The sequence below is a fragment of the Mauremys mutica genome, chromosome 13 (genome assembly GCF_020497125.1).
Source record: "Mauremys mutica isolate MM-2020 ecotype Southern chromosome 13, ASM2049712v1, whole genome shotgun sequence".
Taxonomy (NCBI): domain Eukaryota; kingdom Metazoa; phylum Chordata; order Testudines; family Geoemydidae; genus Mauremys; species Mauremys mutica.
The window spans coordinates 30,089,291-30,109,209 of NC_059084.1; the positions used below are offsets into that span (position 1 = coordinate 30,089,291).

Consider the following 19,919-nt stretch of genomic DNA (forward strand, 5'->3'; position numbering starts at 1 on the left):
CAAGATGTGGGCATACCATGGAGTTAGAGGCAATCCGATATTTTCTATATTTCTTAATGATTCCCAACATGGTTAGCTTTTTTGGCTGCTGCTGCATCTTGAGTGGATGTTTTCAGAGAGCTATCCACAATGACTCCAATATCTTTGAGTGGCAACAGCTAATTTAGACTCCACCATTTTATATGTACAATTGGGATTATGTTTTCCAATGTACATTACTTTGCATTTAACACCACTGAATTTCATCTGCCATTTTGTTGCCCTATCACCCAGTTTTATGCTACCATTTTATAAACTCTTAAGTTATCAGTATGTACCTTCCTATCAAAGAGCTTTGAAATGTAGGGTTTAAAGTAGTGTTCCTTTATTCCTTTGGCTTCTACCATAAGTCCATCATGAAGTTCACAAAGTGTGGCAATGATGCAAGGAGGCTCTTCAGAGGCCTTGACTTCAGCAGTGTGAAAGTCTGCTGGTAAACCTGGAAAAACCAAAAAGGTCAGCTATGATCAATTATATTTCAAAAAGAACTAACAAGAAAAAATGTCTTTTGAATGCAAACACTAACGTACCTTTGAATGATGGATTTAACAACTCTCTCCTATCTGGGTACAAAAGGGCATTTGCAAAAATCAGGTCCAAGCAGCACAGAAGCAAATGATAGGAATTTACTAAATCATCTCCAATCATACAGAAATTCCCTTTAAAAGACAGCATATCACGTCAAATAAAACCACAAAGTTAATCACTCAAAATGTGTACAATGCAGGCAGCTAATGAAAACCGCTTACCCTTGGTGTAAACAAAGAGTGTCCAGCAGAAGTTGAACAGTTCTTTAACACTGCACTTCCTTCTACCAGGAAAAAAAAACAGGAGAAAAGGTAAGACTTCAATCCCATAATACGGGGCATTACTTATTTGTTTTATGGATAGAGGTCCATTATTTCCTCACGTAAAAAAAAATATCATCAGAACCTAAATTCCCTCTAAGCTGCAAGGCCACACAGCAGCTTATTAAGCATCACACAGGACCTGCTGCAGCCAGGTGAGAGGCGCCCCGCCGCAGCCCCAACCCAGCCTGGACCTGCCACGGCCAGGGGAGAAGCACCCAACCCCTGGCCTCAACCCTGCCACGGCCTGGATCTGCCGCAGCTGGGGGAGAGGTGCCTATCCCGGAGCTGCACAGCGGGGAAGAGACACCTCTCTGCCCCAGCTTAGGTGCTGCTATAGGGGAAGAGAGATGGGGGTGGGTGAGAGTGTTCTCTTCCCCCACCGTAGCCTCAGGGCAGCCTGCACCTCTGAGCCCCTTGCGTCCCTGGCCTCACCCCAGAGCCTGCACCCCTCCTCACCACAACTTCTGTCCCAGTCCTGAGCCCCTCCCACACGCCAAACCTTTTGGCCTCATCCCCGCCACATGAATTTTGTTATGTGCACCAATATGGAGGTGATGTGTGATACATCACCTCCATATTAGTGCACATAAAATTCATTCTGCACATGCGTGGGAAAAAATAGAGGGAACACTGGTCAGAACTACTTCTTGACAATTTTGTTTAAAGTTGAAATACAATTAATTAGGCCTGTCAATTAATCGCAGTTAACACACAATTAACTGAAAAAATTATGATTAAAAAAATTAATGATTAATCACACTATTAAACAGAATACCATTTATTTAAATATTTTTGGATGTTTACTACATTTTCAAATATATTACAACACAGAATAAAAAGTGTACAGTGTTTACTTTATATTTATTTTTTATTACAAACATTTGCACTGTAAAAAAGAAATAGTATTTTCAATTCACCTAATAAGTACTGTAGTGCAATCTATCATGAAAGCTGAACTTACAAATGTCAAATTACATATAAAAAATAACTGCATTCAAAAATAAAACGAAGTCCACTCAGTCTTACTTCAGCCAATCTCTCAGATAAGCAAGTTTGGTTACATTTGCAGGAGATAATGCTGCTAGCTTGTTTACAATGTCACCTGAAAGTGAGAACAGGCATCCACATAGCACTGTTGTAACCATAACAATGTGGCCTCTGGCAGGACACAACTGAGAGTATCAATACAGGACAAATTGCTTAGAGCAGGGCACTTACAGCTGAAGGCTGGGTTTCCCACAAACCATCCAAACAGAGAAGACTTCCGTTTTACCCCACTGGCTAACCAGAAGTCATACAAGCAATTCCCTTAGATACTCCAGTTCCCTTGTATCACCACTAGCACCGCTTCTCATGGGGATGAATGGTTATGAAAACCAACACCCCAGTAAAAGAAAATAGGTTCTCCCCATCCCAAAGGGCCAAGCCCCAGACCCAGGTCAGTATACAAGTCAGATCTTACCCATAAATCATGCTGTTGCCAATCTGTTAGAATCTAAAATCTAAAGGTGTATTCATAAAAAGAAATATAGATGAGTTAGAATTGGTTAAATGGAATAAAATACATACAACAATTGCAAAGTTCTTAGTTCAGGCTTGATGGGATTACTGCTGATTTAAACCAATCAAATCTCTGGAGTACAAACATCCCAGCTTGGATGAGTCGTTTAGTCCTTTGTTTAGAGCAAGGGTCAGCAACCTATGGCACACGTGCCAAAGACTGCACGTGAGCCGATTTTTAATGGCAAGCTGCTGCCTGCCGGAGTCCTGGCAGGCAGCAGCGTGCCATTAAAAATCCTGCCCTGCCCAGCCCAGCCCGGCCCGCTCTTCACTGCCCTCTGCTCGCCCCGCCCGGGCAGAAGCTTGGTCCTGCCAGCTTCCCTGCCTCTTCCCGTAGTGTGCAGGGTTCCTGCCCCTCCTCCGCCTCTCTATCCCTCCCTCCCTGCCGATCAGCTGATGGCCCTTGCGAGGGAGGGAGGGAGGAGTCAGCGTGCTCACTGCTCCCAGCAGAGGCAGAGAAGAAGCATACCCTCCCTGCCCTGAGCCCTGCCCCACACCCACCCACCCACCGACCCCTCGGCCCTGAGACCCGCACAGCCCCCAGACCCCTTTCCTGAGCCCTGTACCCCCCTCATGCACACCTAGCCCTTTGCCCTGACTCTTGCACCCCCTCATCCCCACCCTGATCACCAAATGGGAGCTCCTGCAAACCCTCCCCCCCACATTCCCACCTGCACCCCTCACACCAAATGGGAGCTGCCCAGGTAAGTACCCCACACCCAAACTTCCTGCCCCAAACCTGAGCCCTCCTCCCTCATTCTAGCTCCTAGCCAGATCCTTCACCCCCAGTCCTGTACTCAGTTCACTCCGACCCTCAGCTCGGTGCAGAGAGAGGAAGAGAATGGGCCAGAACCAGGGAGAAGGTAGGTACCTACTGTATGTGGGCAGGGCCGGGACCCCAGACCGGCAGCGGGCTGAGCGAGTCCAGCAGCTGGGATCCCAGCTGGCAGGAGTCGGCGGATGGAACCCCTGAGCGGCAGTGCTCTGAGCCACTCAGCCCACTGCTGCTCTGGGGTCCCGGCCGCCAGCTCCGCACAGCCCGCTGCCGGTCTGGGGTTCTGGCTGCCGGACCCTTGCCAGCCAGGGTCCCGGCCACAGGCCCTGCTCAGCCCGCTGCCGGCCTAGGTGAACAGAACCCCAGCCCAGCAGCGGGCTGAGCGGGCCGGTGGTGTAAGATCAACATTTTAAATGAAGCTGCTTAAACCTTTTGAAAACCTTGTTTATTTTACAATACAACACTAGTTTAATTATATCAGAGACCTTCTAAAAAACATTAAAATGTATTACCGGCCCGCAAAATCGTAAGTTAGAGTGAATAAATGAAGACTCGGCACAGCACTTCTGAAAGGTTGCCGACCCATGGTTTTGAGCTTTGGTTTCAAGCAAAGTTCCTCCAGAGGTAAGAAGCAGGATTGAAGAGAAAATGGAGGGGTTTCCAAGGCCTTTTATATCCCCTGTCACGTGGAAGGTAACCCCTTTTTTCTCCTGTGCAAAAATCACAGCAACAAGATGGAGTTTGTAGCTACCTTGGTATGTCACATGTCCATGAATGATTCAGCTTTTTGCAGACCCACGCCATTGTTTACATGTTAGTTTGAACGTTCCCAGGAAAGCTCAGATGTGGATTGGCATCTCCCAAAGTCCATTGTCAGTTAAGTAAAAAGAACAGGAGTACTTGTGGCACCTTAGAGACTAACAAATTTATTTCAGCATGAGCTTTCGTGAGCTACAGCTCACTTCTTCGGATACACAGAATGGAACACACAGACAGGAGATATTTATACATACAGAGAACATGAAAAGGTGGAAGTATGCATACCAACAGGAAGAGTCTAATCAATTGAGATGAGCTATCTTCAGCAGGAGAAAAAAAAACTTTTGAAGTGATAATTAAGATGACCCATAGAAGGTGTGAGGAGAACTTAACATAGGGAAATAGATTCAATTAGTGTAATGACCCAACCATTCCCAGTCTCTGTTTAAGCCTGAGTTAATTGTATCTAATTTGCATATTAATTTGAGTTCAGCAGTCTCTCTTTGGAGTCTGTTTTTGAAGTTTTTTGTTGCAAAATTGCCACCTTCAAGTCTGTCACTGAGTGGTTAGAGAGGCTGAAGTGTTCTCCCACTGGTTTTTGAATGTTATCATGAATACAGACGGATACAGACTAACACGGCTGCTACTCTGAAACCTGTCATTTAAGTGTTTCTCGACTGGGCACTTACTGAGAATAGTCCTTTCCTCAAGAAGCTGACCAAATATTTCACTGAGGTTACTTAGAATCAAAACACACTGAGATACAAGTATATAGCCAATATTCATAACTTCAAATACAAAAATGATATATACATATAGACAGCATAATCATAACCAGTAAACTACAACCTTTCACAGAAGCCCCCCTTGACCTCCTCTTTATAATATTTGTTACAAATATATAACAGTGGTCTATACAGTCACAGTTCATGTCAATAACGTCATACCAGCATCGCAAGATATTTATGTGCCGGATGCACTAACCACCATTCCAGAGGATATGCATGCATGCTGATGATGGGTTGTGCTTGATAACAATCCAAAGCAGAGCCGACTGATGCACGTTCATTTTCATCAGAGTCAGATGCCACGAGCAGAAGGTTGATTTTCTTGTTTGGTGGTTCGGGTTCTGCAGTTTCCGCCTCAGAGTGTTGCTCTTTTAAGACTTCTGAAAGCATGCTCCACACCTCGTCCCTCTCAGATTCTGGACGCTACTTCAGATTCTTAAACCTTCGGTCAAGTGCTGTAGCTATCTTTAGAAATCTCACACCGGTACCTTCTTTGCATTTTTTCAGGTCTGCAGTGACAGTGTTTATAAATCAAACAACATGTGCTGGGTCATCATCTGAGACTGCTATAACATGAAATATATGGCAAAAAGAGGGTATAAAAGAGCAGGGGACATACAGTTCTCCCCCAAGGGGTTCAGTCATAAATTTAATTAACACAGTATTTAACAAACATCATCAGCATGGAAGCACGTCTTCTGGAATTGTGGCTGAAGCATGAAGGGGCATACGAATGTTTAGCATATCTGGCACGTAAATACCTTGCAATGCCAGCTATAAAAGTGCCATGTGAATGCCTGTTCTCACTTTCAGGTGATATTGTAAATAAGAAGCAGGCAGCACTGTCTCCCGTAAACAAACTTGTTTGTCTTAGAGAATGGCTGAACAAGAAGTAGGACTGAGTGGACCTGTAGGCTCTGAAGTTTTACATTGTAATTTTGTTACATTACAAAAACAAGACAATGTTATTGTTAATGTAACAAAAAAACCTACATTTGTAAGTTACATTTTCATGATAGAGATTGCACTGCAGAACTTGTATGAGGTGAACTGAAAAATATTTTTAAAATCATTTTTACAGTGCAAATATTTGTAATATAAAGTAAGCACTGTACACTTTGTATTCTGTGTTGTAATAGAAATCAAAATATCTGAAAATGTAGAAAAAACCATCCAAAAATATTTAACAATTTTCAATTGGTATTCTATTGTTTAACAGTGCAATTAATTGATTTTTTTAAAATAGCAGTCAATTTTTTTGAGTTAATCACATGAGTTAACTGCAATTAATCAACAGCCTTACTTTTCAGTAAAATCATTTACATCTCTCAATATACCTCTGTTTTCTGCTCCTTTGTGGTTTAGGTGTTTCTTCATAAGGGTTTTGAAATACATCCAAAAATATTGGTTCAAACTTTCTGAAAATCACAGTCGATACTTCAAAGTTTCTCTCCAGCCTCTCCATTCGCTCCCGAAATTCCTGCGGCAGGTCTGACATGTCCATCCACTTTTTCATTTTACTAAAAAACTGAATTAAACTTTAAAAAAGTAACATTTAATTATAATTTAATCTCCAGCCATGAAACAGATCAAATAGTTTAGACTAAGATTCTCCCCTCCTCCCCCCCCCCAATTCTTGATCTTTTCTTAAAAAGATGGACTTTTGGTGAAAACTAAATCTGATTAATTTATTGCTTAGTAACTGCTTTAATTACAGAAAAGGATAAACACACTTTGCTAGACTCCAGTGCTGAGTATGTTCCACACCGTTAACGCTTACTTGTGGATTTCCTTTGGTTTCCACACCCTTGCATAGATTAATTCAGATCAGAGAAGGTGGCTCTTTGGTGGGGTCAGAAAAAAAAGAAGAGTTGAGGGGCAGGCAAAATATAATTTTCACAACTGGGTGCTTAATTCTTCAATACAGGTGTCCTGGTTAAGTACTGAATTAACACTGAAGTGCATAAATACTTATGTAATTATATATCTCTAAGCACCCAAGCATTCATCCAAGTTTCATTGTGAAATGGTCAGCACTTTCGATTTTGAATCCAACAATCTGACTTCAAAAATTAATAAAAAATTGCCATGTATTTAGTTTAATGAAGGAAGATGACTTGATTCATGGTGTGTAATTATCTATTGAGGGGAAAATAATAAATACTAGTGGGCTATTCATAGAATCATAGATTATTAGGGTTGGAAGGGACTTCAGGAGATCATCTAGTCCAACCCCCTGCTCAAAGCAGGACTAATCCCCAAATGGCCCCCTCAAGGACTGAACTCACAACCCTGGGTTTAGCAGGCCAATGTTAAAATGTAATCAGGGGTCAGCAACCTTTCAGAAGTGGTGTGCCAAGTCTTCATTTATTCACTCTAATTTAAGGTTTGGCGTGCCAGTAAAACATTTTAGCGTTTTTAGAAGGTCTCTTTCTCTAAAGTCTATAATATATAACTAAACTATTGTTGTATGTAAAGTAAATAAGGTTTTTAAAATGTTTAAGAAGCTTCATTTAAAATTAAATTAAAATGCAGAGTGCCCCAGACCGGTGGCCAGGACCCGGGCAGTGTGTGAGTGCCTCTGAAAATCAGCTTGTGTGCCGACTTCGGCATGCATGCCATAGGTTGCCTACCCCAGAAATAAATGAAGACTTGGCACATCACTTCTGAAAGGTTGCCGTCCCCTGGTCTAGAAGATACCATCAGAGATGCTTAGTTTTGCAGTTCTCAAGCTGGATTTGTGTCTCCAGAAGTAATATACTCGTTAACAGCAAAAATGTTTTTAAATAAATATAGAGAAGTGAGAAACAGACCTCAACTCTATTGTCCCTCTGCAAATTTGTGTACACAGAGTCAATCATAGAATATCAGGGTTGGAAGGGACCTCAGAAGGTCATCTAGTCCAACCACCTGCTCAAAGCAGGACCCATCCCCAACCAGATTTCTGCCCCAGATCCCTAAATGGCCCCCTCAAGGATTGAACTCACAGCCCTGGGTTTAGCAGGCCAATGCTCAAACCACCGAGCTATCCCTCCCCCATACCTCTCTACAACTGCCATGTTTCAAAAAGTTCAATGAATAGAAGATTGTTGGGGGCGGAATAGATCTGGACAAGGAGCAGAAGTCTGGAGATAAATGTGAGAAGCGAGGGACATACGTAATATTTTAACAAAACAAGCATGTTTGCTGTTGAAGAAAAAAAAATCCACAATACTTAACACTGCTGTTTTAGTTAAATAAAAATTTAAATGTCTGTCTAGTGATACAGCATGGGAAGAAAATTCTCCAAATATTAATGATTAACCTGTTGAATTGGAAATATTTCACCTCCCAATGACTTATATCTGCTTCGGTAAACGAAATAACCAATCATTCATTTTCTGGTATAGCTGTAAAACTAATCTGAAAAGTTTTCAAAACAAATCGCTGTTTAAAAATGTATAGTGTGTATCTTCTAAAAATGAAACCTACATCCATCTCGGAGTTGTGAAGAATACATATTAAGGTTATAACAAACAAAAATGCACTTTTATATAAATAATCATGATTAAATCGAGTCTTCTTGAGTAATGATTTAAATCATGATTTAAATCAAATCCACCCTGGATATAAATATCATTTAGAAAGTTAACCATTTAAAAATATTTCATTTAAATGGTTAACTGATTAGAGGGCTGGCTGGGGCCCAGCCAGCACAGGGCCGGACAGGGGTTATTGGTTAAGGTAGGTTGAGTGGGGCCAGCTGGCACAGAGCCAGACTGGGGATTAATGGTTAACACTTAACCGTTAACACTACTGCTTACCGTTAATAGGTTAACATCCCTACTCTGGCCTATGTTTATAGTTGTGCAATATCAATGATGCCCTACTTCCACCACTATGAGGAAAGTGCCATTCTTCTTTCAGTTAGAAAAGACGGTTACTCACCGTTGTAACTGTTGTTCTTCGAGATGTGTTGCTCCTATCCATTCCATGTAGGTGTGCGCGCCGCGCGTGCACGGCTCTTCGGAACATTTTTAGCCTAGCAACACCGGCGGGCCGGCTGGGCGCCCCCTGGAGTGGCGCCGCTATAGCGCTAGTTATATACCCCAGCCGGCCCGTCCGCTCCTCAGTTCCTTCTTGCCGGCTACTCCGACAGTGGGGAAGGAGGGCGGGTCTGGAATGGATAGGAGCAACACATCTCGAAGAACAACAGTTACAACGGTGAGTAACCGTCTTTTCTTCTTCGAGTGATTGCTCCTATGCATTCCATGTAGGTGACTCCCAAGCCTTACCTAGGCGGTGGGGTCGGAGTGAGACGTTGCAGAGTGCAAGACTGCGGAGCCGAAGGCTGCATCGTCTCTGGATTGCTGCACCAACGCGTAGTGGGAGGCGAAGGTGTGGACAGAAGACCAGGTGGCCGCTCTACAGATGTCCTGAATGGGGACATGGGCCAGGAAGGCGGCAGACGAGGCGTGCACTCTCGTAGAGTGAGCGGTAAGACAGTCAGCTGGCACCCCAGCCAGCTCGTAGCATGTTCTGATGCATGCGGTGACCCATGAGGAAATCCTCTGAGAGGAGACCGGCTTGCCTTTCATATGTTCTGCAACTGCTATGAACAGTTGTGGCGAACGCCGGAAGGATTTTGTACGATGTATGTAGAAAGCAAGCGCCCTGCGGACATCCAGGGTGTGCAGCTGTTGATCCCGACTCGAGAGATGAGGCTTCGGGAAAAAAACGGGAAGGAAAATGTCCTGATTTACATGGAAGGCTGACACCACCTTAGGGAGGAAGGCCGGGTGAGGCCGAAGCTGGACCTTGTCCGCATGAAAGATGGTGTACGGAGGACCGGCCGTCAGGGCCTGGAGCTCGGAAACTCGCCTTGCTGAGGTTATGGCGACGAGAAAGGCTGTTTTCCACGACAGGTGGAGCAGTGAACACGTAGCCATGGGTTCAAAGGGGGTTCTCATGAGCCTGCCCAAGACCAGATTCAGGTCCCAGGGCGGAGTCGGAGGCCGCACTGGCGGGAACAAACGCTCAAGACCCTTGAGGAAGCGGGAAACCGTAGGATCGGAGAAGATGGATCGGTGACCGACGGGTGGCCTGAAGGCAGATATCGCCGCCAGGTGCACCTTTAACGATGAGACCACAAGACCCTGCTCTTTAAGTGACCAGAGGTAGTCCAGTATCGTTGGGATAGGGACGACGAATGGATTCAGATCTCTCTGGTCGCACCATATGGCGAATCGCTTCCATTTAGAGAGGTAGGTCGAGCGAGTGGAGGGCTTTCTGCTCTCCAGCAGGACCCGCTGGACCGCCGTCGAACAGGCCCGCTCCGCGTGGGTCAACCACTCAGGTACCAGCCTGTCAGATGGAGGGACTGCAGGTCCGGGTGGCGGAGCCTGCCGAAGTCCTGCGTTATCAGGTCCGGCCATAAGGGCAGAGGGATGGGATCTCGTACCGATAGCTCGAGCAGCAGAGTGTACCAGTGCTGTCTCGGCCAGGCCGGAGCGACGAGTATGAGGCGGGCTCTGTCCCTCCGAAGCTTGAGAAGCACCCGATGTACAAGCGGGAACGGAGGGAAGGCATACAGTAGGTGACCCGACCAGGGGTAGAGGAATGCGTCCGACAGGGAGCCCGCGGCGCGACCCTGGAACGAGCAGAACTGGTGGCACTTCCTGTTCTCTCTGGAGGTGAACAGGTCTATCCGGGGAAACCCCCACCTCCGGAAAATCGTGTGAACCACATCTGGGCGGAGGGACCACTCGTGGGACAGGAACGACCTGCTCAGATGGTCGGCCAGCGTGTTCTGCACCCCTGGAAGATAGGACGCCACCAGGTGAATGGAGTGGGCTATGCAGAAGTCCCACAGTAGCATCGCCTCCGTGCACAGCGGAGAAGATCGGGCTCCACCCTGCTTGTTGACATAAAACATCGCCGTTGTATTGTCCGTCAACACCGCGATACAACGCCCCTGGAGACTGGGGCAAAAGGCTTGACAGGCGAGGCGAATCGCCCGGAGCTCTCTGATATTGATATGGAGGGAGAGCTCTCGGGGCGACCAGAGGCCTTGGGTGTGCAGGTCGGCTAGGTGCGCTCCCCACCCCAGCTCTGACGCATCCGTGGTCAGAGTGGCGGATGGTTGAGGAGGGCGGAAAGAGACTCCGGCACACACGACTGCTGGGTCCAGCCACCAAGTGAGCGAAGCGATGGCTGGCTTCGTGGGCGTGACCACCATATCGATGGAGTCGCGGTGGGGCCGGTACACTGACGCGAGCCAAATTTGAAATGGGCGAAGGTGCAACCTCGCGTACTGAGTGACGAACGTGCACGAAGCCATGTGGCCTAAAAGGCGGAGGCAGGAACGCACTGTTGTCCGTGGAAAAGCTTGTAGGTCTCGAACTAGAGAGACCAGAGACTGATGCCGAGGTTGGGGCAGGCAGGCCCTGGCCAAATTGGAATCCAGGACCGCACCGATGAACTCCACTCTTTGCGAAGGGGTCAACATCGACTTCTCGGCATTTATCATGAGCCCTAGACGCTGAAACAGGGCTAGGACCGTGGCCATGTGGGATGCCACCAGTTGGCGGGATGGTCCTCGGACTAGCCAGTCGTCGAGATAGGGGTAGACATGTATCCGACGACGGCGGATGGCCGCGGCCACCACTGCCATGCACTTGGTGAATACCCTCGGTGCTGTAGAGAGGTCGAAGGGCAGCACTGTGAATTGGTAGTGCGTATTGTTGACAACGAAACGCAGGTAGCGCCGATGAGGAGGGTAAATGGCGACATGAAAATACGCGTCCTTCATGTCGAGGGCGGCAAACCAGTCTCCCGGATCCAGGGAGGGAATGATAGTCCCCAGGGTTACCATGCGAAACTTGAGCTTGACAAGGTATTTGTTGAGCTCTCGGAGGTCGAGTATGGGTCATAGGCCTCCCTTCGCCTTGGGGATTAAGAAATATTGGGAGTAAAATCCCCTGCCTCGCATATCGCTCGGCACCTCCTCTATAGCACCCAACCTCAGCAGAGACTCGACCTCTTGTAGGAGGACTTGCTCGTGAGAGGGGTCCCTGAAGAGGGACGGGGTGGGGGCGAAACAAACTGAAGATGGTAACCAGACTCTACCGTGCGTAGCACCCAGTTGTCCGATGTAATCTGGGACCACGCCAGGAGGAAGTGGGAAAGACGATTGAAAAATAACGGGGAAGGATCCAGAGGAGAGACTGATGGGCCGTCCTCGGGCGCCTGGGACTGGGTACGCCGATTGCCCGATGGTCTACGGCGGTTCAGTCTGCCCCTGCGTGTATTATCAGGCCGAGACCTGGACTGATTGAACGGGCGAAAGGGCTGCTGCCTGAAGGGCCTCCGCTGTGTCGCAGGCGTATGCATGCCTAGCGTACGGATGGCAATGCGCCCATCCTTAAGGGTCTGTATTCTGGAGTCCGTTTTCTCCGAGAATAAGCCCTTGGTATCGAAGGGCAAGTCCTGCAAAGTATACTGAACCTCTGGCGGCAAGGTGGACGATTGCAGCCAGGAGATCCTTCTCATTGTCACTCCCGATGCCAAGGTCCTGGCTCCGGAGTCTGCAGAGTCCAGTGAGCCCTGAATAGAGGACCTGGTAGCTTTCTTGCCCTCTTCCAGCAAAGCTGAGAACTCCTGCCTGGAGGATGTTGGAACCAACTCCGTAAATTTAGAGAGGGCTACGAAATTATCGTAGGCATAGCGGGCCAGGAGAACCAATTGATTGGCTATGCGTAATTGGAGGCCACCAGCTGAATATACCTTCCGGCCCAACAGGTCCATCCTGCGCGCGTCTTTGGACTTAGGTGCAGGCGCAGGTTGCCCATTTCGCTCCCGGTCATTCACCGACTGTACCACTAGGGAGTCCGGGGCCGGGTGGGTGTACAGGTACTCGTACCCAGTCGGGGGTAGCGAGTACTTCCGCTCCACTCCACGGGCAGTGGGAGGGATGGACGCCGGGGACTGCCAGAGTGTGGTGGCATTTCTCTGGATTGTCCTAACAAACGGTAGGGCTACTCGCATGGGGGCCTCCGTTCCGACCACATTAGTGATTGGGTCCTCGTCCTCGATGACCTCCGCTACCGGGAGGTTAACAGCTTGTGCCACCCGACGAAGGAGGTCCTGATGGGCCCGTAAGTCAATCGGTGGGGGATCGGATAACGAGGATCCCGCCACCGCCTCGTCGGGCAAGGAAGACGAGGACTGGGCCTGACCAATAGGCAGAGGCTGAGGCTCGTCCATGGGGTGTGAGGCCGCCGTCTCCACGGGATGTTCCGTCTGCACCGACGGCGGTGGAACCTCAACCGGAGGCGATGGAGGGGGCCTGCTGACGGTGGCTTCCGGCACCCCATGGTCAGAAGGCCCCTGTTGCGGGAGGAAGGGGGCGCCCTGAGCCTCGTGACCAGCCCAGGGGGTCCAGAAACCCCATTGCTGGGGACCCAGGTCTTGTCCTTGTGGGTCCGCGCGGTAATCTGCACCGCTGCCGTCGTGTGAAGCGACCGACGGTTGGCGGGAAGGCCACGGGGGGGCAGAGGCGCTCAGAGACTGCGCCGTCGATGCCAGCAGTCTGTCCGTGGACGGTGCCGGGTACCGGTGCCGATCGTCTCGGTGCCGGGAGCGCGAGCGGGACCTTCGACCGCGAGAGTAGCGGGAGGTCGACCGCGATCTCGATCGTCGTCGACGGGAGCGGCTTCGAGAATGGCGTCGGGATCGGTGCCGGGATCCGGTCCTTCCTCGGTGCCAACGGTCCGGAGAACGGGACCGGGACCTGGAACGCCTCCGGGAGTACGACCGGTACCGCGATGAGGAGCGGTACCGGGACTGCGACCGGCGCCGAGAAGGAGAGCGGTACCGGGATGGAGACCGGTGCCGTGACCTTGAACGGCGGGAAAAGACGGTTACTCACCTGTAGTAACTGGTGTTCTTCGAGATGTGTTGCTCCTATCCATTCCATGTAGGTGTGCGCGCCGCGCGTGCACGGCTCTTCGGAACATTTTTAGCCTAGCAACTCCGGCGGGCCGGCTGGCGCCCCCTGGAGTGGCGCCGCCATGGCGGCGGATATATACCCCAGCCGGCCCGTCCGCTCCTCAGTTCCTTCTTGCCGGCTATTCCGACAGTGGGGAAGGAGGGCGGGATTGGAATGGATAGGAGCAACACATCTCGAAGAACACCAGTTACTACAGGTGAGTAACCGTCTTTTCTTCTTCGAGTGATTGCTCCTATCCATTCCATGTAGGTGATTCCCAAGTCTTACCTAGGCGGTGGGGTCGGAATGAGACGTGGCGGAGTGTAATACCGCAGAGCCGAAGGCTGCGTCGTCTCGAGACTGGTGCACCAACGCATAGTGGGACGCGAAGGTATGGACTGAAGACCAGGTGGCCGCTCTACAGATGTCCTGGATGGGGACATGGGCCAGGAAAGCGGCCGATGAGGCGTGTGCCCTCGTCGAGTGTGCGGTGAGTCGGCACGGGGGAACGCGAGCAAGCTCGTAACACGTTCTGATGCAGGACGTCACCCAGGAAGAAATCCGTTGCGAGGAAACTGGCTCGCCTTTCATGCGGTCAGCTATTGCCACAAACAGCTGGGACGAACGCCGAAAAGGCTTCGTGCGGTCGATGTAGAACGCGAGTGCTCTGCGGACGTCGAGGGTATGCAGCTGCTGTTCCCGAGGCGAGGCATGCGGCTTCGGGAAGAAGACCGGGAGGAAGATCTCCTGGTTGAGATGGAAGGCCGACACCACCTTGGGGAGGAAGGCCGGGTGTGGTCGGAGCTGCACCTTGTCCCCGTGGAAGACGGTATACGGGGGACCCGCCGTCAGGGCGCGGAGCTCTGAGACCCGTCTGGCGGATGTGATTGCCACTAGGAAGGCCACCTTCCAGGTAAGATGGAGGAGAGAGCACGTAGCGAGGGGCTCGACGGGTGGGCCCATGAGCTGGGCGAGGACCAGGTTCAGATCCCATGTCGGAGCAGGAGGACGCACCTGCGGGTAGAGACGGTCTAACCCTTTAAGGAATCGTGATACCATCGGGTTGGAGAAGATCGAGCGACCTCCTATAGCTGGTCGAAATGCTGACAGCGCTGCCAGGTGCACCCTGAGGGACGAGATTGCAAGACCTTGACCTTTCAGGTACCAAAGGTAGTCGAGGACAGTTTGGATGGGGGCCAAGAAAGGGTTGATACCTCTCTGGTCGCACCAGAGGGCAAAGCGCTTCCACTTGGCGAGGTAAGTAGTTCGCGTTGAAGGTTTCCTGCTTTCGAGCAGAACTTGCTGCACCGCTGCGGAGCAATCTCTCTCTGCGTCGGTTAACCACTCAGGAACCAAGCTGTAAGATGCAGCGATTGCAGGTTCGGGTGACGAAGCCTGCCGAGGTCCTGGGTTATGAGGTCCGGCCACAGCGGAAGGGGAACGGGTTCCCGAACCGACAGCTCGAGTAGCAGGGTATACCAGTGCTGCCTCGGCCAGGCCGGAGCGACGAGTATGATGCGGGCGCTGTCTCTCCGGATCTTGAGCAACACTCGGTGGACGAGCAGAAACGGAGGAAACGCGTAGAGAAGAGGCTCTGTCCATGACAGGAGAAACGCATCCGAGAGGGAGCCTGGAGCTTGACCTTGGAAGGAGCAGAACCTGTGGCATTTGCGGTTGGTCCGTGAAGCAAAGAGGTCTATCTGGGGAAAGCCCCACCTCTGGAAGATGGAATAAGCCACATCCGGGCGAAGGGACCACTCGTGAGAGGCGAAGGACCTGCTCAGGCGGTCGGCCAACGTGTTCTGCGCTCCTGGCAGAAAAAACGCTTCGAGGCGAATCGAGTGGGCTACACAGAAATCCCAGAGGAGCAATGCCTCGTTGCAAAGTGGGGAGGACCGTGCTCCGCCCTGCTTGTTGACATAAAACATGGCTGTGGTGTTGTCCGTGTAGACCGCTACGCAGCGGTTCTGCAGGTGAGCCCGAAAGGCGAGACAAGCTAAGCGGATGGCTCTCAGCTCCCGGACGTTGATATGGAGGGAGAGCTCCTGGGGTGACCAGAGACCCTGGGTGTGTCGGTCTCCTACGTGAGCCCCCCAGCCGAGTGCCGAGGCGTCCGTCGTCAGGGTGATTGACGGGCGAGGCGGGCGGAACGGAACTCCCTCGCAGACCGTCTCCGGGTCCAGCCACCAGGTGAGCGTCTGGAGAGCGGGCCTTGCCACCGTTACCACCATGTCTAGGGGATCGCGATGAGGGCGGTACACCAACGCCAGCCACATTTGGAATGGGCGAAGTCGCAGCCTGGCGTGTGCGGTCACAAATGTGGACGCTGCCATGTGACCCAGGAGGCGGAGGCAGGATCGCACCGTTGTAGTCGGAAAGGCCTGCAGTGCCCGAATGAGGGAGGCCAACGTCTCGTGCCGAGTGCGCGGGAGGCACGCTCTGGCCAGATTGGAGTCGAGGACCGCTCCTATAAACTCCACTCTTTGCGCTGGAACTAAGAGGGACTTCTCGGTGTTGACAAGCAGGCCGAGAGACCGGAACAGATGTAGAATCTCGGTCACTTGATTCGCCACCAGCTCGTGGGAGCGGCCCCGAATGAGCCAGTCGTCGAGATATGGGTAGACGTGGATGCGACGACGGCGGAGGGCTGCGGCGACGACCGCCATGCACTTGGTGAATACCCTCGGCGCGGTGGAGAGGCCGAAGGGGAGCACTGTGAACTGGTAATGAGCTCCGTTGACCATGAAGCGCAGGAAGCGTCTGTGGGGGGAGGTAGATTGCCACATGAAAGTAGGCATCCCTCATGTCGAGGGCCGCAAACCAGTCTCCCGGATCCAGGGAAGGGATAATGGACCCCAAGGTTACCATTCGAAACTTGAGCTTGCACAGGTATCTGTTGAGCTCCCGGAGGTCTAAGATGGGACGAAGGCCTCCTTTCGCCTTGGGGATGAGGAAGTATCTGGAATAGAATCCCCTGCCCCGCCTGCTGGGAGGCACCTCCTCGATGGCACCCACGCTCAACAGAGATTGGACCTCCTGTAAGAGGACTTGCTCGTGAGAGGGGTCCCTGAAGAGGGACAGGGAGGGTGCGAGATGAACTGTAGGCGGTAGCCGTATTGGACAGTGCTGAGGACCCAGCTGTCTGATGTTACAGATGACCACGCCCGGAGGAAGCGGGAAAGGCGATCGGAAAACAGAAGGGGTGGATCCTGATTGGAGAGAGGTGGGCGGCCCTCGGGCGTCCCATCAAAAGGCCGTCTTTGGGCCTTGAGGGGCCTTGGACGATCCCTGGGCTTGGTTACGCCGCCCGCCCGATGGTCTGCGGCGGAAGGGGGCTGAGCGCCGATTGTTAGGCGGACGAGGTCTGTTGTATTGATAGGGCCGATAAGGTTGACGCCGGAACGCACGCCTTTGGGTGGCCGGCGTGTGCATTCCTAATGTGCGGATCACCACTCTGCCGTCCTTTAGGGTCTGAATGCGGGTATCAGTTTTTTCTGAGAATAGACCCTGCGTCTCAAAAGGAAGGTCCTGGATCGTATATTGGACCTCCGGCGGCAGAGTAGAGGACTGACATGCAATGCGTCGCATGGTTACCCCTGATGCTATGGTCCTGGCCCCCGAGTCCGCTGCATCTACCGCCGCCTTAATCAAGGTTCGGGAAGCCAGCTTTCCTTCCTCCAGCAGTGCCGAGAATTCTCGGCGGGAATCCTGCGGGGTGAGCTCTGTAAATTTCCCTAGGCAGCCCAAGATGTTGAATGTATATCTTGAGAGCAGGGCCATTTGATTAGCTATGCAGAGTTGTAGTCCGCCCGCTGAGTAAATTTTTCGGCCTAACAAGTCCATGCGCTTGGACTCTTTCAACTTTGGCGCAGCGGCGGGCTGTCCGTGCCGCTCCCGGTCATTGACAGATTGGACAACGAGAGAGTCCGGAGCCGGGTGAACGTAAAGGTATTCGTACCCCCTCGGGGGGACCGAGTACTTCCTCTCAACTCCGCGTGCTGTAGGCGGGACGGAGGAGGGCGACTGCCAGATAGTGGCATTGTTCTTTTGTATTGTCCGGATGAAGGGGAGCGCTACCCTCACGGGGGCCTCCGCTCCCACCACATCCGTGATGGGGTCATCGACCTCCTGGACTTCTTCCACGGGTAGGTTGATGGCCTTAGCTACCCTTCTGAGAAGGTCCTGGTGCGCCTTGATGTCGATCGGCGGAGGTTCCGACGGTGCCGCCCCTGCCACCGCCTCATCGGGGGAGGAGGATGAGGAAGGACCCGGTAGGACTTCTTCCGGTGCCTGCTCCGTCTCTGCGGGAATAGGTGCCCGCGTTTCATGCCCCAAGTGCGTGCCGTGAGCGGCGGCCTGTGGAGTGGGGGACGGAGGTGGCCTGCTGACAGTGGCTACCGGTACCAACCGCACCGAGCCTGGCTGCCGCGGCGGAAGGGGAGGCCCCTGTTCATGTTCGGCCCAAGGCACCCAAAATCCCCATTGCTGAGGTCCATGCTCTGGTGGGAGGGACCCCGCCCGGAAGTCAATTGCGCTGCCCTCAGGGGAAGCGACTGAGGGCTCCTTGATGGCCGGGGGGAGCCGAAGTGGTGGTCGGCCGGACGTCCGGTGCCGGAGTAAAGTGCCCCCGCGGTGCCGACGGACGGTGCCGGTCGTCACGTGGTCTAGCCGGCGAACGGGACCTGCGCGTGGCGCGGTGCTGGGAGCTCGACCGGCGGTGCCGGGAGCTCGACCTTCGGCCCCGGGAGCTGGACCGGCGGCCGCGGGAGCTCGACCTGCGGCGTCGGGAGCGCGACCGACGGTGCCGGGATGCGGATCTGGACCGCGTGCGGCGGCGCCTGGAGCGGCTACGTGACTCTCGACGCCTCTCGTGGTGCCTGGAGCCGGACCTGGTGCGGTGCCGGCGACTCGGCGACCGGGACTTGGAACGTCGTCGGGAGTGCGACTGGTACCGCGACTGGGACCGGTACCGGGACTGCGACCGGCGAGGAGACGGGGAGCGTCGTCTTGACGTGGATCGTCGTGCCCGGTGCGGTGGAGAGCGGTGCCGTGAGCGAGATCGGGATCGAGATCTGGCGGCGGTGCTGCGATCAGCTCAGTCGGCCGGGGACGGGGGGCGCATCATAAGTGGCTTCCCAATAGATTTGAGAGTCCGCACCGGTGGCAACGGCAGCTGAGCGCTTGTATCAGCGGTAAGGTCAATCAAGTGTCTTGCCGTCGCGAACGCCTCGGGCGTGGACGGCAGCCTCAGCTCCTCCTCGGTAGGTGCCGGGGAGCTGGGCGGTGCCGGAGTCGACGGGCCTTGCGGCGCCGGAGTCGACGGCACGGTGCACGTTTTGTGCACAGCCTCAGCCTGCACCGTTACAGTCGGAGGCGGCTGGGCTAACGGTCTCTTGTGCTTCTCAGAGACCGTCTTCGGCACTTTGCGCTTCTTTCCCGGGGAGAGGGAGCGGTGCCGGGTCTTCGGTGCCGGGTGCCGAGGTGCATCGGCACCGGGGCGGCTGGGTGCGGTCGGCGTGCTGCTAGCTGAGGCAGTCTTTGGCGCCGTCGGTGCCGGTGCCGGCGGTTGGAGGGCTGACTCCATGAGGAGTTGTTTCAACCGTGAGTCCCGCTCCTTCCTCGTGCGAGGCCTGAAAGCGACGCAGATGGGGCACTTGTCCGACCGGTGCGACTCTCCAAGACAGCGGAGGCAGGAGTCGTGCGGGTCACTCACCGGCATAGACCGCTGGCAAGCCGCGCAGGGCTTGAAACCCGCCGGTCCGGGCATAAGCCCGCACCGGGGCGGAAGAAGAGGGCTAACCCCTCTAATTCCCTAATGACTATCGTAACACTAACTATAGAACTATTAACAAGACTTAACAACTATGATAACTATATACACTAACGATCGGAGAACGCTAAGGCTGTGGAGGAAAGCAGATCACTCCACTGTTCCTACTAGCCGTCACGGGCGGAAAGAAGGAACTGAGGAGCGGACGGGCCGGCTGGGGTATATATCCGCCGCCATGGCGGCGCCACTCCAGGGGGCGCCAGCCGGCCCGCCGGAGTTGCTAGGCTAAAAATGTTCCGAAGAGCCGTGCACGCGCGGCGCGCACACCTACATGGAATGGATAGGAGCAATCACTCGAAGAAGAAGGTGACCGTCTCCGGGATCGGGAGCGGGACCTGGATCGCCTTCT

At 52.5% G+C, this 19,919-nt stretch overlaps 1 protein-coding gene across 4 annotated transcripts in view; it reads right to left on the bottom strand.

The window, feature by feature from the left end:
- Positions 1-19,919, bottom strand: part of RBL1 (RB transcriptional corepressor like 1) — a 129,250-nt gene that overhangs the window by 95,483 nt on the left and 13,848 nt on the right. For 2 of the 4 annotated variants that reach the window (XM_044985796.1, XM_044985793.1), the window contains exons 3-6: positions 6,110-6,310; positions 789-850; positions 570-698; positions 318-478 (exon numbers count right to left, since the gene is read on the bottom strand). In XM_044985796.1, coding sequence (XP_044841731.1) covers positions 318-478; positions 570-698; positions 789-850; positions 6,110-6,310 — 553 coding nt within the window. Of the gene's footprint in view, positions 1-317; positions 479-569; positions 699-788; positions 851-6,109; positions 6,311-19,919 lie in introns of those variants that run through there. The other 2 variants (XM_044985794.1, XM_044985797.1) reach the window with 2 other exon arrangements.